General features: G+C 45.1%; 1 protein-coding gene across 50 annotated transcripts in view; it reads right to left on the bottom strand.

Annotated features, from left to right (window-relative positions):
* Positions 1–1148: 1148 nt before the first annotated feature.
* The window catches only part of SP140 (SP140 nuclear body protein), a 79470-nt gene continuing 66099 nt past the window's right edge, over positions 1149–14519 (bottom strand). For 24 of the 50 annotated variants that reach the window (XM_069578523.1, XM_069578524.1, XM_069578534.1 and 21 more), the window contains 9 exons: positions 14338–14442; positions 12365–12507; positions 11184–11231; positions 7395–7439; positions 4109–4224; positions 3124–3232; positions 2772–2861; positions 2177–2320; positions 1149–1573 (listed from right to left, as the gene is read on the bottom strand). In XM_069578523.1, the coding sequence (XP_069434624.1) occupies positions 1466–1573; positions 2177–2320; positions 2772–2861; positions 3124–3232; positions 4109–4224; positions 7395–7439; positions 11184–11231; positions 12365–12507; positions 14338–14442 (908 nt within the window). In that variant the 3' untranslated portion in view covers positions 1149–1465. Of the gene's footprint in view, positions 1574–2176; positions 2321–2771; positions 2862–3123; positions 3233–4108; positions 4225–7394; positions 7440–11183; positions 11232–12343; positions 12508–14337; positions 14443–14519 lie in introns of all 50 variants that reach the window. The other 26 variants (XM_069578525.1, XM_069578527.1, XM_069578538.1 and 23 more) reach the window with 2 other exon arrangements.

Here is a 14519-nt window from a genome sequence, read left to right as displayed (position 1 = left end):
TGCCAGGCTGGATGAAGCACAAGCTGGAATCAAGATTGTGGGAGAAATATCAATAACCTCAGATATGCAGATGATACCACCCTTATGGCAGAAAGCAAAGAAGAACTAAAGAGTTTCTTGATGAAAGTGAAAGAGGAAAGTGAAAAGCCTGGCTTAAAACTCAACATTCAGAAAACTAAGCTCATAGCATCTGGTCCTATCACTTCATGGGAAATAGAAAGTGAAACAGTGGAAACAGTGAGAGACTCTATTTCTTGGGCTCCAAAATCACGGCAGATGGTGACTGCAGCCATGAAATTAAAAGACGCTTACTCCTTGGAAGGAAAGTTATGACCAACCTAGACAGCATATTAAAAAGCAGAGACATTACTTTGCCAACAAAGATCCATCTAGTCAAAGCTATGGTTTTTTCCAGTAGCCATGTATGGATGTGATAATTGGACTATAAAGAAAGCTGAGTGCAGAAGAATTGATGCTTTTGAACTGTGGTGTTGGAGAAGACTCTTGAGAGTCCCTAGGACTGCAAGGAGATCCAACCAGTCCATCCTAAAGGAAATCAGTCCTGAATATTCATTGGAAGGACTGATATTGAAGCTGAAACTCCAATACTTCAGCCACCTGATGCAAATAACTGACTCATTTGAGAAGACTGAGATACTGGGAAAAATTGAAGGTGGGGGCCGACAGAGGATGAGATGGCTGGATGGCATCACTGACTCAATGGACATGAGTTTGAGTAAACTCTGGGAGCTGGTGATGGACAGGGAAGCCTAGTATGCTGCAGTCCATGGGGTGGCAAAGAGTCAGACACGACTAAGCAACTGAACTAAACTGAAGAGAGTTAAGCCTGCCATTTACTCTTTTCAATATATTAGGGGCACTTAATGATAGCCACCAAAATCCAGTTTTTTAGTCACCATTTATTCTTTTGTAAATGCCAAAGAATTTCACCCACTGTATACCTTCTTGCCTTTATCTCATCCAGTCTCCTACAAGTCAATGTTTAGCAACTGCACTATTAGAGCACACCATAGACCATCAATACACTACTTGACAGGCTGTGATCCAGCTCCGGAGCCCATTCTTAGCCTGCTTTCTAGGACCATGATCTTAAGTTGAATTCCCTAGAAACAGACACTGCAATAAAGTCTCTTACTTAAGTAATTTATTTTGTGTTTCTTTGCTAGAACGGGATGAAGGAAGCAGGACAGTATTGGGCAAAAAGCTAAGGATGGATGTATTCAGACAGGCTCCAGCCTGATCCCATGGATGCACAGAGCATGAAGGTTGGGTCGACTGGAAGCCAGCCCCCAGGCCAAGGACGTGTAACCTCCAGGTGAAGTTGGCTCCATTTGGCTGAAGGCAGTGCTCTGGGGAGGGGTGGCATCAGCAGCCAACCCCTCATGCAGCTAGGGAATGAGACATTTGACCAAAAGGGGAATTTCCAGGACACCAGCAACATCCATTATTCCAGAGAACTGTCCTTATTTGTTTCCCGAAGAGCAAACACTTCCTTGAAATTCTTCTCAAATTCTGCCTCCAGTCTAAATCCCATTAGGCCAAAGTCATTGAACTGGAAAAAAATAATAAAATGATCACAAAATAATGATCTTTATTATCAGTTTCACTGGATACCCTGCAATTGAGGACGATCATAAGACTCTTTTATTTTTGACGTCCCGAGTTATGTGAACCAGGTTATGCTAAAAAAAAAAACTCATGCAGCGAAGAGTAACATGCTTCTTAAGAGCATGATTATTTCATATTAACAGGATGGGAATGGAAAATCATGACCACACTTGGGAGCTCTTATTTATTTGGCTGGGTTATGGATTTCAGTGAGAATCAGAAAAGTAATCTGTGTTCTTGGTAACAGTGCGAACAGTACAGGGTGGCTGTGTTAGCTCAGTGACTTTCCTTTCCTGTTGCCATGGAGAGACTAACCCTGTGTGCCCAGTACTGAAACCCATGCACCCAGAGCCTGTGCGCCACAACAACAGAAGCTACCACGATGAGGCGCCCGCGTGCTGCAACTAGAGAGTAGCCCCTCCCTCGCCTCAACTAGAGAAAGCGCTTACATAGCAACGAAGACCCAGTGCAGCCGAAAACAAATAAAATAAAATAAAATTTTAAGAAAGGAAGAGAAAATGAAATGGAAGCAGAGTGAGCCACTTGCCTTGTAAGATGCCCTGTGGTCCTGAAAGATGAGACGCATGTCCTGCACAAACCCTTCCACGTGGGAGTAGCCCTGCTCATTCAGCCTCTTCTTTATCTTGTCCAAACACATGGGTTCCTTGAGGTTTTTAGAAGCCTTTTTAATCTAGGGAAAAACAAGAGTCACTGGGAGCATTACTGGCAGAGTTCAACGTGTGCCTCCTGTGGATTTCCATCAAATCTGGTAGAAACACAACAAGGTAACGATAACAGTAGCTCATTCTCTTGCTCCCATGGGATTCCACCCTCGAATATCACAGGTGCCAGTTTCCAGATGGGGTAACATCATGGCAGCCTGCAATTACTGTTGGTCGTGATTACTTATGATCAGTCTGTATCTATGTGTGGTCAGTTGTGTCCGATTCTTTGTGGTCCCATGGACTGTAGTCCACTAGGCTCCTCTGTTCTTGGGATTTTCCAGGCAAGAGTACTGGAGTGGGTTGCCCTTTCCTACTCCAGGGGATCTCCTTGAACCTACATCTTCTCTGTGTCCTGCATTGGCAGGTGGATTCTTTACCACCAGCACCACCTGGGAAGCCCCTGTTGTGGTTACTCACATAATAAGAACGTGGAATCCTTTTTTTAATCCTTGCAAAAAAGGTGCTTTCTGAATGGCAATAGACCTTCAAGAGGAGGAACTCACATTTCTGCAAAAGAAGGAAGCTGTGAACAAAAAGCAGCTTGGAGACATTGAGCCCCATACACATACCCAGGCCAAGCATGACTCACACCAGTCTCTGGAAGTTTCCCCAGATGGGGATGGCTCTTAGACACAGATGTGCAATAGCGGCGAACAAGTTCTGGTGTGACTTGAGTGTGATGAGTCATGGCTCACCCTGTGGTTGCCTTCCCGCTACCCTGTGCTTGACTTTTCACACCTGGGAAGGCTTGGGTTCCCATCTGACTCACCAGCTGCTCCTCCGGCTGCATCAGCCTCGCCAGGACCTCAGATTCTCTGAGACCCTGCTGGTTTCCTGAAGACTTCTCCATCCTGCAGAAGGTGCAACTCCACGGGCTCCTGCGGGGCTGGGAATAAGTGAGCGAGGACAAGGTCCCCAGAAACACCTGCCACTCCCATGTCTGCCACCGTCCTCCTTTCAGGAACATTGGTGGACACAGCTCTGGGAGGAAAGGGGTACCTCCAGAGTCTCCAAGACTACCACATGGGGTCTGAGTCAAGGACCCCCACTACAGTGTGTGGAGCTGGTGTCAGAGTGAGTGGGGGGGGCTCTCCTTTCTGTGCCCACTTCTGGGAGCACAAGGAATCCTGTCTGCCTGGCCTGAGTGTCAAAACTGGGCCTTAACCCCTGGGGTCCTCCGGCTTCCCTCAGCCCATTAATAATGTGACAAAATGAGGGAACCAGCCCATGCTTCCTGTGTTTTGTAAATAAGCACAGAACAGCCAACTCATTGGAAAAGATCCTGATGCTGGGAAAGACTGAAGGCAGGAGGAGAAGGGGATGACAGATGATGAGATGGTTGGATGGCATCACCAACTCAAGGGACATGAGTCTGAATAAACTCTGGGAGATGGTGAAGGACAGGGAAGCCGGATACGACTGAGTGGCTGAACAACAGCAACAGCAACAATAAACAAGTGCATTTCCACCCCCATGAACCGGAGTCCAGGTTGGAAAACTTCTAACAAAGGACAGGAGCTATGTGGACAAAGAACCTGGCTACCAGCCTCAGTGTCCTAGAGGAGACTGAGTGGCAAAAAGCATCCACCTGCCACTGCCCGCATCTGGAAGCGGCTCTCTGCATCATACCGCTGGACCCTGTACCCATAGGCCTGCTCTTTCCCCATCCGGGCATAGTAAGAACTAGGTGGGGAGAGTGGGCGTGGCCAGAGGGAAGGTCCCCAGTCAGAAGGGAGGGGCAGCATCTCACGCACTTCTCAGTTTCCACGGGTGGGATGTGACAGTCCTCGTGAAAAGACCTCGAACAAGTGTCACAGCAGAACAGCTTTCCTCCATCCCGGCAGGTCTCACACACATCTGAGTTTCCCAGCTAGAAGGTAAAACAACACCTATATCCCCAGTGAGAGCCCAGAAGGCCGGCACTCTGGGAATCAAGAACCCACTGCCTTTGTATGCACCTGAATGGACGCATATGCTTCTCCCTGAGACATTAAAGGACAGCATGGTGTGGGCATTTCAGAAGAAATTGTGCTCTGCAATGAAACTGACGAGGAAGAGCCTGTATGTCAGACCAAAAAAAGTCTTCCCTGTAAAACCAGAGCGTCTAACACTGAAAGACTAGCAGCAAAACAAGGTAATTTTATGGGAATTTATTACCTTGCAGATGAGAGATAAGATAAAGTCCTGAAATAAAGTGTTACACGTGTTTGCCTATACCACAATAATTAAATTGACTGCCAGGAGGGTGATATACTGAGAACTTAATACGGTGGATTAAATTTAGTGTGGAAAGTAGTACAAGATTATTTTAACAATTATTTTGAGTCTTGTTCTGGGCTTTTGCATGAAGCTACTTGTGTTGGGTGAACTGGGATTCTGGCCATTTCTTTTGTTTTTGAAATGGCCATACATGAGGAAGTGCTAGCCCCAAGGACCATCTTGCCTAAAGCTCCCATTCAGTGTTCTGGGGAATCCTCAAAGACCTCCCCAACCGGGGACTGAAACTGCTCTGGCATGGAACCATGGGACCATGTTTCTTCCCTTCAGTGTAAACACTCACAGACTGCCATCATCGTTCCCCAGAAAGTAATGACCCCTCTCCCCAGGGGAACAAGGAATAATAGATACAACCAATGCCTAGGAACCTCGTGCATGCTCAGTTGCTCAGTCATATCCAACTCTTTGTGACCCCATGGACTATAGCCCACCAGGCTCCTCTGTCCACAGAGTTTGCCAGGCAAGAAGACTGGACTAGATTGCCATTTTCTTTTCCAGGGGATCTTCCTGACCCAGGAATCGAACCCACATCTACTGCATTTCCTATGCTGGCGATGGATTCTTTACTACTGAATCACCAGAGAAGTCCCTAAGAACCTCACACTTGTGTATTTTTAAGTAGATTTATCTACCTCTTTGTTTCTAGTCCAGCTGCACATTAGAACCTTCAGGGCAGTGTATATAAAATATTAATGTCCTGGTCCCAATGCCAGAAGTCTGAATCAGTTTGTCCAGGTCGGGGAGAGCTATTGGTATTCTTCTTTAATTCATAGAATGGGTGATTTTGTGTATCAGAATCACCTGGGGACTTTTAAACAATCCTGATGTCCAAGTCTTAGCCTAGACTGATAAACAGAATTTCCTCTAAGTTGGAATCCCAGCAATGCTATTTTCCAAAGGTCTTAGTTGCAGCCTAAGTTGAGTATTAGTTGGAGCAAAGTCTGTTATTAAGGCATAGGGTTTACGTCAATGCTGAACTGTCCTGTAACATCAGTCCCAGAGACATCACTTTGCTGACAAAGGTCTGTCTTGTAAAAACTATGGTTTTTCCAGTAGTCATGTATGGATGTGAGAGTTGGACCGTAAAGAAGGCTGAGTGGCAGAGAACTGATGCTTTTGAACTGTGGTGTTGGAGAAGACTCTTGAGAGTCCCTTGGACTGCAAGGAGATCAAACCAGTCAGTCCTAAAGGAGATCAACCCTGAATATTCATTAGAAGGACTGATGCTGAAGCTGAAGCTCCAGTACTTTGACCACCTGATGTGAAGAAGTGACTCACTGGAAAAGACCCTGATGCTGGGAAAGATTGAGGGCAGGAGAAGAAGGGGACAACAGAGGATGAGATGGTTGGATGGCACCACAGACTCAATGAACATGAGTTTAAGCAGGCTCTGGAAGTTGGTGATGGACAGGAAAGCCTGGCATGCTGCAGTCCATGGTGTCACAAACAGTTGGACACAATGGAGTGACTGAATAGCACCAATCAGTCCCAGGAAAACTGAGCAGCAGCCGTGAGGGTACTCTTGCTGGAACAGTTGCTTCCTCTTCCCTGTGGACTCTTGGCCATGGGCTGTGAGACCTGACCCTCTGTACCAATGTCCATCCCAAACAAGCCACAAAAACACTGGACTCCAGCACTGTTTAGATGACTGAAGAATCCTTCAGTTGGCCAAGGGTCAGAAAGAGTGTGAATAAGATTTAAATCTTGTTGGGGGCATTACTTTGGAGGTAAACTATATGTAAAGCTATTTGACTATCCCTCCTCTATTGGAGGCCATGCATCAGCATTACTGCATACTATCCCACCTGAGTGCTGCCCCCTGGAGTTGTGCAAAGGTGATTCTGCTGCAAATGTCCATCCTGTTGCAGTGAAAGGAATCAAAAGGGCTTTCCATGTGATTCAGTGGTAAAGAATCTGCCTGCCAGTGCAAGGGATGCAGGTTCCATCCCTGGGTTGGGAAGATCCCGTGGAGGAGGGCATGTCAACCCACTCCAGTATTCTTGCCTGGAGAATTCCATGGACAGAGGAACCTGGCAGTCTACAGTCTATAGGGTCACACAGAGTTGGACAGGACTGAGTACTGAGCACACACGCACACACAAAGCAGCCAATCACATGGTACCAGTTTGAGTTAAAATGCCCTGTGATTTGCTAGGTGGTGACCAGCTCAGCACCATGATGGTTCCCTCAAGACTGGATGCAGGGCTTCCATAAAGAACCCCCTAGCCCTAAGCGCATTTCTCTGGAGGATCCATGACAGTGTTTAAACCTTAACCTGCCAGCTTCACCTGGCCTGTTCCTTCTGGTTGATGCTTAAAACTATTGAGCTCTCCCCGTACCTTGGAATAGAAGTTTGGGATTTTTCTTTCCTTCTCTATTGGCTTCTTTAAAATGCTGCTCTCCCTCTAATGTCCTCCTTATCCCCCATCTACAGGCCAGCTGTGCCCATTACTACTTCAAGCCCAGGCTCTAGAGACCCCAGTGGTCTCAAGCTCTGCCTCCTATTTGTACTTTCAAGGGGAAAAGAGGAAATGGGAAGGTTTCTACTGCACAAATGGAAAGGATACTTTCAGGTCAAGACCCCCAATGCCAGAACCAAGCACCGGAGGTAGGCGAGGTATCTGCTGTGCCCTGCTTATCACACACGGCGACACACTTCACCTGACTGTGAGCGTGCTTCAGGAAAACGTGGTGATGACTCAGAGAACATGCTGAGGGAAAGGCCTGCGTTAGTCTGGGTCACAGGTGGGAGTTAGTACTTACGCAAAGGCTATCTACGGTGTTGTCAGGAGACTTCAGTCCTCTTTTCTGCAGAAAAGAAAGATTAAATGACAATATTGAATGTGATGTATGCATCCGTCACTTATTTAAACACCAATCACTGGAGGGATTCAAGCTATGGTTCACCCATTACTTCACACCTGTTTCTATGGATACATGCATCTAAAGGAGATCCATCCTGGGTGTTCATTGGAAGGACTGATGCTGAAGCTGAAACTCCAATACTTTGGCTACCTCATGCAAAGAGGTGACTCATTGGAAAAGACCCTGATGCTGAGGAATTGAGGGCAGGAGAAGAAGGGGATGACAGAGGATGAGATGGCTGGATGGTATCACTGACTCGATGGACATGAGTCTGGGTAAACTCCGGGAGGTGGTGATGGACAGGGAGGCCTGGCGTGCTGCGGTTCATGGGGTTGCAAAGAGTCAAACATGACTGAGTGACTGAACTGAACTGAACTGAACTGTATCTACTTGGAAAATAAAAAAGTACCAAAGGACCACTATTCAGCCCAATGCGAGGTCTATTCCCTGGCTCTTAGATGCAAGGGGGAGCCGTCTGGGGACTTTAGCCCTGGTTCCCACAGATGGGACTTCCCTGGTGGCTCAGATGGTAAAGTATCTGCCTACAATGCGGGAGACCTGGGTTCGATCCCTGGGTCGGGAAGATTGCCTGGAGAAGGAAATGGCAACCCACTCCAATACTCTTGCCTGGAAAATCCCATGGAGGGAGGATCCTGCTACACTTCATGGGGTCGCAAAGAGTCGGACACGACTGAGCGACTTCACTTTCACTTTCCCACAGATGGAGTTGGTGGAGCTCTGTTGGTTTTCTTACTTCAAGAGGCCCTTGGGCATTCTTCTCTGCATTATAAAATGCCATCCCACCAGAAGGAACTGAGGTGAGAGTATCAGGTTGAAGATTCATCATCAACAACCCAGGTAACCATGGGGCCCAGAGTCCTGGAGTTCATGAAAAGGTCTCAGAAGAGAATGCCACTGCCTGTCACAGGTCTCCTGGGGCACAGCTTCAATGATAAAATGTACCCAAACTTCCCAGGGCTATAGCTCTTCTTCCAGAAGGTCACCTTTCTCTCCCCTCCCTTTGAATCCCAAGAAGTCAGCTAGCTGACTCTTCAAAGGTAACTGACTACCACCCACTAGCTTTATATTGCTTTCCAATATTCAGTAGAATGACCTGGCCTCCATCCCTCTTGGGCAGGGGTTCCCAACCTCTGGGATCTAATGCCTGATGCTCTGAGATAGAGCTGAGGTAATAATAATAGAAATAAAGTCCACAATAGACGTAATGCACTTGAATCCTCTGGAAACCATCCCTCCTCCCCAGTTCATGGAAAAATTGTCTTCCATGAAACCAGTGCCTGGTACCAAAAAGGTTGGGGACCACTGCTCTAGGACACAGGCAGCCTCAGCTTTGATCTCCAGCCCAGGACAGAGTGGTCATGGACAAGTGTAATCCAGTGGTCAGTGACCTGAGAGGTGGCTATGTCACTGCCCATCTTTCTATTGCCCATTCTAAACTCACTGCTTCCCAAGTGGCTCAGTGGTAAAGAATATCCCTGCCAAGCAGGAGACGTGGGTTCAATCCCTGGGTCAAGAAGATCCACTGGAGGAGGAAATGGCAACCCATTTCAGTATTCTTGCCTAGGAAATCTCATGGACAGAAGAGCCTGGTGGGCCACAGTGCATGGGGTCACAAGAGTGGGACACAACTTAGCGACTAAACAACAATAACCCCATTAGTTATTCTTCCATGTTAGGCAATGAAGTTGAAACAATCCCTGAGGTCAAGGATATTGTTTTAATTTTCTAAAGACCATTGGGCATTTAGTAAGCATTCAATAATTGCACGTTGGATAAGTGAATAAATGAGTATCATTTCACTTAGGAAATCCCTCAGAGGAGGAAATGGCAACCCACTCCAGTATTTGTGCCTAGAGAATCCCATGGACAGAGGAGCCTGGTGAGCTACAGTCCATGGGGTTGCAAAAAGTCAGACACGACTGAGCAATTAATACTTTTTTTTCCACTTAGGAAAAGAGATTACTTGCTATCTCTTAAGCAAATATTACCCAACATTAAAAAGATTGTTCTAGAGGAATGTTGTTGTACAGTCGCTAAATCATGTCCAACTCTTCACAATCCCATGGGCTATGGCACACCAGGCACCTCTGTCCTCCACTATCTCCAGCAATTAGTTTACGACACTGCAATTGTCATCAAAAGGTGTTGGTGACCTTTGTCAGGAGCCAGGAAGCCATCATGTGGTGCTGAGAGTGACACTGAAGGTTCCCAAAGCCCAGGGAAAAAGAGGTTTGGAGAAACACAGAAGACCCACGGGAGCAGTGATGGGTCCTGAGGTTTGCCACTCGGGGAACATCTGCTCTTGCACAGAGGGAGATGAAAAATGAAAAGGCAACTGCAGGTTGCTGCTAAAAAGTGCTGTACCCATGACTAAGGGTAGCATCTATTGTTAAGAAGATGCCAGCTTACTCGGGTAAACTAACTGAGTCACTCTTGGCACTTGGGGAATGATACAGACGCTGATCTTCAAGATCTCACTAAGCAGGGCAAATAATAGTTCCCTGTAGGAAATCCAGCAGCTGAAATGTCCTAAGGACTTAGAGTTTCAACTGTCCAGAACCTCAGATAACGTCAAGTCCTGGATCTCACATTCCCAGTGGAAGATGAATTCCCAAGGGCCAGCTATCTGTGACCTGTCTTAGAGGTTCTGTGAATGTCTTGATTGGCCATTTCTTTTTTTAAATTATTTTGTCTGCACGATGCAGCATGTGGGATCTTAGCTTCGCAACCAGGAACTGAACCCATGTGCCCTGCACTGGAAGGGTGCACTTAATCACTGCACTGCCAGGGAAGTCCCTTGAATGGCCATTTCTATGTGTACATAAGAATGGCACCTCTCACTTCCATCTTGCTTTCAAGTTCTCATTCATACCCAAACTTGGAAAACCCATCTCCGTGTCCTGAATCTACACTGCACCTTACATATTTGTTGTCTCCACAGAGGAAGGAATCACTTTCATAGACAGAAGGGAGGTCTGCACAGCAACAGTGGCATCAAAGTAACCAGTTTTCTTGGCCAGCCCCTCCTATACAATCCACTGATCTCCCAAGAGCTTCCCACCCTACAGTACCATCTTCATCAGGGGCAAATAATGGCCCCCTGAAAAAGAGTATGTCTGTGTGTAGACTATTAAGGGGTGGAAGGGGATACAAACGATCAGAAAAGAAATATGTTTCTTGTTGCCTATCTTACAAAATGGTATATGGACCAAGATAGACGATCTTAGACTGGGATTCTCTGAATGACTGTGAACATACTTTCACTCCATCAGATTTCATTAAAGTTAGGAAATAGCAATACTGATTTTAAAAATCTGGGTTTGATTTGAAGATGACCTTATCACCCTATTACAATATACTCCTGCATGTTTCAGAATCATGCTTGCCTTTTCAATTTTGACAACATCCGCATCTGTAGCTAAAGCACATCCATGAGGTCTATTTTGATGGCTCCTTATCACTTCTATTTCAAATGGTCTGCCATTCAAGAAGACCTTGCCATCCAGAACAACACAGTGTTCAAAGAAGCAACACTGAAGGCACATGCCAAAAGTTTTTTAAAGGTGGGAGCAGGGTGTTACACAGTTTAGAAACCACAAAATAATACACTGTGCATGCAAAATCAATTATATGATGAGAATTTCTAGAAAATTAGGTAATAATCACCTTTCTTCTCCTGTCATATTTCCTTGGAGGATTATGGAGAAACGTTTTCTGAAAGATAAAAAGATCCAAGTATATGGTTGGCCTATGAATCTGGCACTTTCAACCTCTTTCCAAATATTTCTACCTGGATGTCCCACTGTCAGCCCAAAGCCATGGTGTCTAAATGAGAAACCATCTCCCTCTCTTCACTTGTATTTCTTCTAAATTCAATCAGTGGCACTTTAAAAATCATCTTTAGAACTTTTTCGCCTTCTTGTGCTTTTCCCCTTACGTTTTAAGAGGTTTTCCTTTATAATCTCTTTGACACCTCTCACCCGCTCTCCATTCCTACCAGTCACTCAAGCTTGAGTTCGTATACCAAGGCTTGTCAATCTATATACACTTATCCCATGCCTACTGGGTGTCAGACATTCTCAACAATCTTGGACACACAAAGATGGACACAGAAAAAACAATGCGTGAAAGGATAACAGCAAAACTATAAGAAGATCCTAGTAATGGGCTGAGGAAGCTCAGGGAAGAAATGGTCAGGGCCAAGTTGGTCAGGGGATATTCAGGGAAGAAGAGCATTTGAGTTGAGCACTGCATGTTGGGTGTAGGTTTCTTGAGCTGAAAAGACCCTGGAGTCATTTCAGTGTCCCTTGGCCATCTAAAACACCATTCTAAAAATGTCATTTCATATCTCAGAAGACTTCATTGATTCTGCATTGTCTATGAGTTTAAACACTTTAGCCTGGCATTAAATTCCTCTACAAACAACTGCAATTGAATTGATGGATTATGCCTCATTATATACAGTATGTCGTCTCAACCCACTAGGCATGATTCTGGTTTTCACATCATTCCTTCTCTGGAATACCTTTTTCCTACCTGTTTGATTGTAAACTGTCTTCTTCCAGTGCATAAAGTTGACTACATTCACCTGAGTCAGAATGATCCTTCCCTCCTCCGAACTACTATTCCATCCTGACAAAGGCAATGGAATTTCCTGCCTCTTTCATGGCAATGATGTGCTATGTTGTACTGAGGTCAGGAATGTGGAACACTCTCCCCAGGTGAGAGGATAACCTCAGAGGCATCTGAGCTTTCATGATAACTCAACAAATATTTGGTGAGCAAATAGTGGCCTTATTCTTGGGGCACAACAAGGAAAGTCACACCTGTCTTGGCCCCCAGAATACCTCCATCAGCCATCGCAGGGGCCTCCCTCCACAGCGAATACTGAGCTTCCAATTCTTTGATCTTCCGCGGCCGCCTTTGATTTCAAATTCCCTGGGGGTGAACCAGTCTCCATTTTCACTCTGTATACACTTCACCCAGGCTCCTGTAAGACCAGGGTAAAATTCATCTTCAGCCTTCCTTGTTTTCAGAAGGTGGGCGCCCACCACACTGGATCTGGACACACTCAGTTTAGGCTCAAGATCTAAAACAGGAGAGTCTGGCCTCCCCTTTCAGGCTTCAGAATCCCCACATCTAGCCTCCAAGTCCCCTCACAGGAGATTCACTGCCTTGTGGCAACATTTCTTTAACGGATGTGCAACAACAACAACAAAAATGATAATTACCATAAAAATCAACCTTTTAAAAGTATTTTTAAATCACCTGAAAAGGAAAAGCAAGTGACTTTGAAGTGTGAGAGCATTTCAGTTTGCCAGGGAGAGGACCTTGGGCCCATGGGAGCAGAAACTCAGGTTGGGACTGAGTTCTCCGATGGGTACCTTGTGGCTCAGAATGGCACCAGAGCAGCATCTGTGCCCTTTATCACACTTTCTACCCAGTTCAATGGCATTATTGAGCAGAGATTTCCCATCCCCAAAATCATGGATAGCTGGTGTTAAAAGTAACTGTGAAATGCTATCCGATGGAAAATTTAAGTTCTGTATAAAAGATAATCATATGTTAGCATCATTAGTCATTAGAGAAAAGCGCAGCCAAACCATGAGATACCATCTCACATCCACTAAGATGGCTGGCTTAGAAAAATTAGACAGTAACAAGTGTTGGCATGGAAACAGAGAAATTGGAACTCTCATATATTGCTGGTGGGAAAATAAAATACTACAGCCACTGTAGAAAACATGTTGATATTTCCTCAGTAGGGTCAAATATGGAATTATCACAGGAACCAGCAATTTCACTCCTAGGTATATACTGGAAAGAATTAAAGGCTGTTCACACAAAAACTAGAACATGAATGTTCAAAATAGCATTATTTGTAAAAGAGTGGAAACAATCCAGACTGATGGATAGCTAAATAAAATACGGTATATCCATACCATGGAATATTATATTATGTGGCAGTAAGAAAGAATGAAGTACTAATACATGCCATTACACGGATGAACCTTGAAATTATCATCATAAGAGAGAGAGCCAGTCACAAAATGGCACACATTACCTGATTGCATTTTCTATGAAATACTGAGAATAGGCCAATTGATGGAGCAGAAAATAGATTAGCCAGTTGAGGGTGGGTGGTGGGTGAGTGTGAGACTGGGCATTGATTACTAAGAGACATGGAGTTTCCTTTAGTGGGAAAGTATTCTGACAAAAATATTCTATAATGCGATTGTGGTGATAGTTAAACCATCTTGTGAATATACAAACAAAATTCAGCATTGAATTGTACATGCTGAGTGGTGAACTGTATCTCGGTTAAGTTGTTTACTAATACTTTATATCAATGATGTAAATTAATTCCTGACAGCTATACCATGAAGCAGGTTTTAATGATTTCTTTTTTAGATGAAGAATTTCAGGCTCAGAAAGGTCCCATTCTCTACTCAGACGAATCAGTTCCTCATGGCACAGGAGAGGCTGGGACTCAGGTTATCTGATTCTGAATTCTCTGCTGGTCCTCATTGCATCAATCATCCCAAGGGAGAAAGGACATGAAGGTGGGAACTGAGAGCCTCGACCCTTTTATTTCTGATTCACTTCTCTTTGGTTCATTGGCTTCCTTGTGGACACGTCCACTTGGGAGTGAGCACCTAATGTGTATGATTTCTTAAAGTATGAAAATATTAACCTAGGTATCCCTTCCTCCTTCTCTCAAGCAAAATGGTGGCCCCCATTCCTTCAACTATGTGTAATTCACATAGGTAATCCCATGACTTCTTCAGATAGGTGCTGCATAGTAGACCTTAAAACTCACCGATTTTCAACTTCTTCTTGTGTAACTTTCCTTTCACCTTACCACAGGTCACAGGAATTATCGGAGAGTGAAAATCCACATGCTCGTATGTGTACTTTCTTTTCCCTGAAAGAGAAGATTCCTTCATGGTCTCATTTTCAGTTGCACCCGTACCACTTCTCCCATGATGACTTTGTTCCTAT

This window comes from Ovis canadensis, chromosome 2 (assembly GCF_042477335.2).
Source record: "Ovis canadensis isolate MfBH-ARS-UI-01 breed Bighorn chromosome 2, ARS-UI_OviCan_v2, whole genome shotgun sequence".
Taxonomy (NCBI): Eukaryota; Metazoa; Chordata; class Mammalia; order Artiodactyla; family Bovidae; genus Ovis; species Ovis canadensis.
Note: the sequence above shows the minus strand (reverse complement) of the source record. Positions and strands in the feature narration are given on the sequence as shown.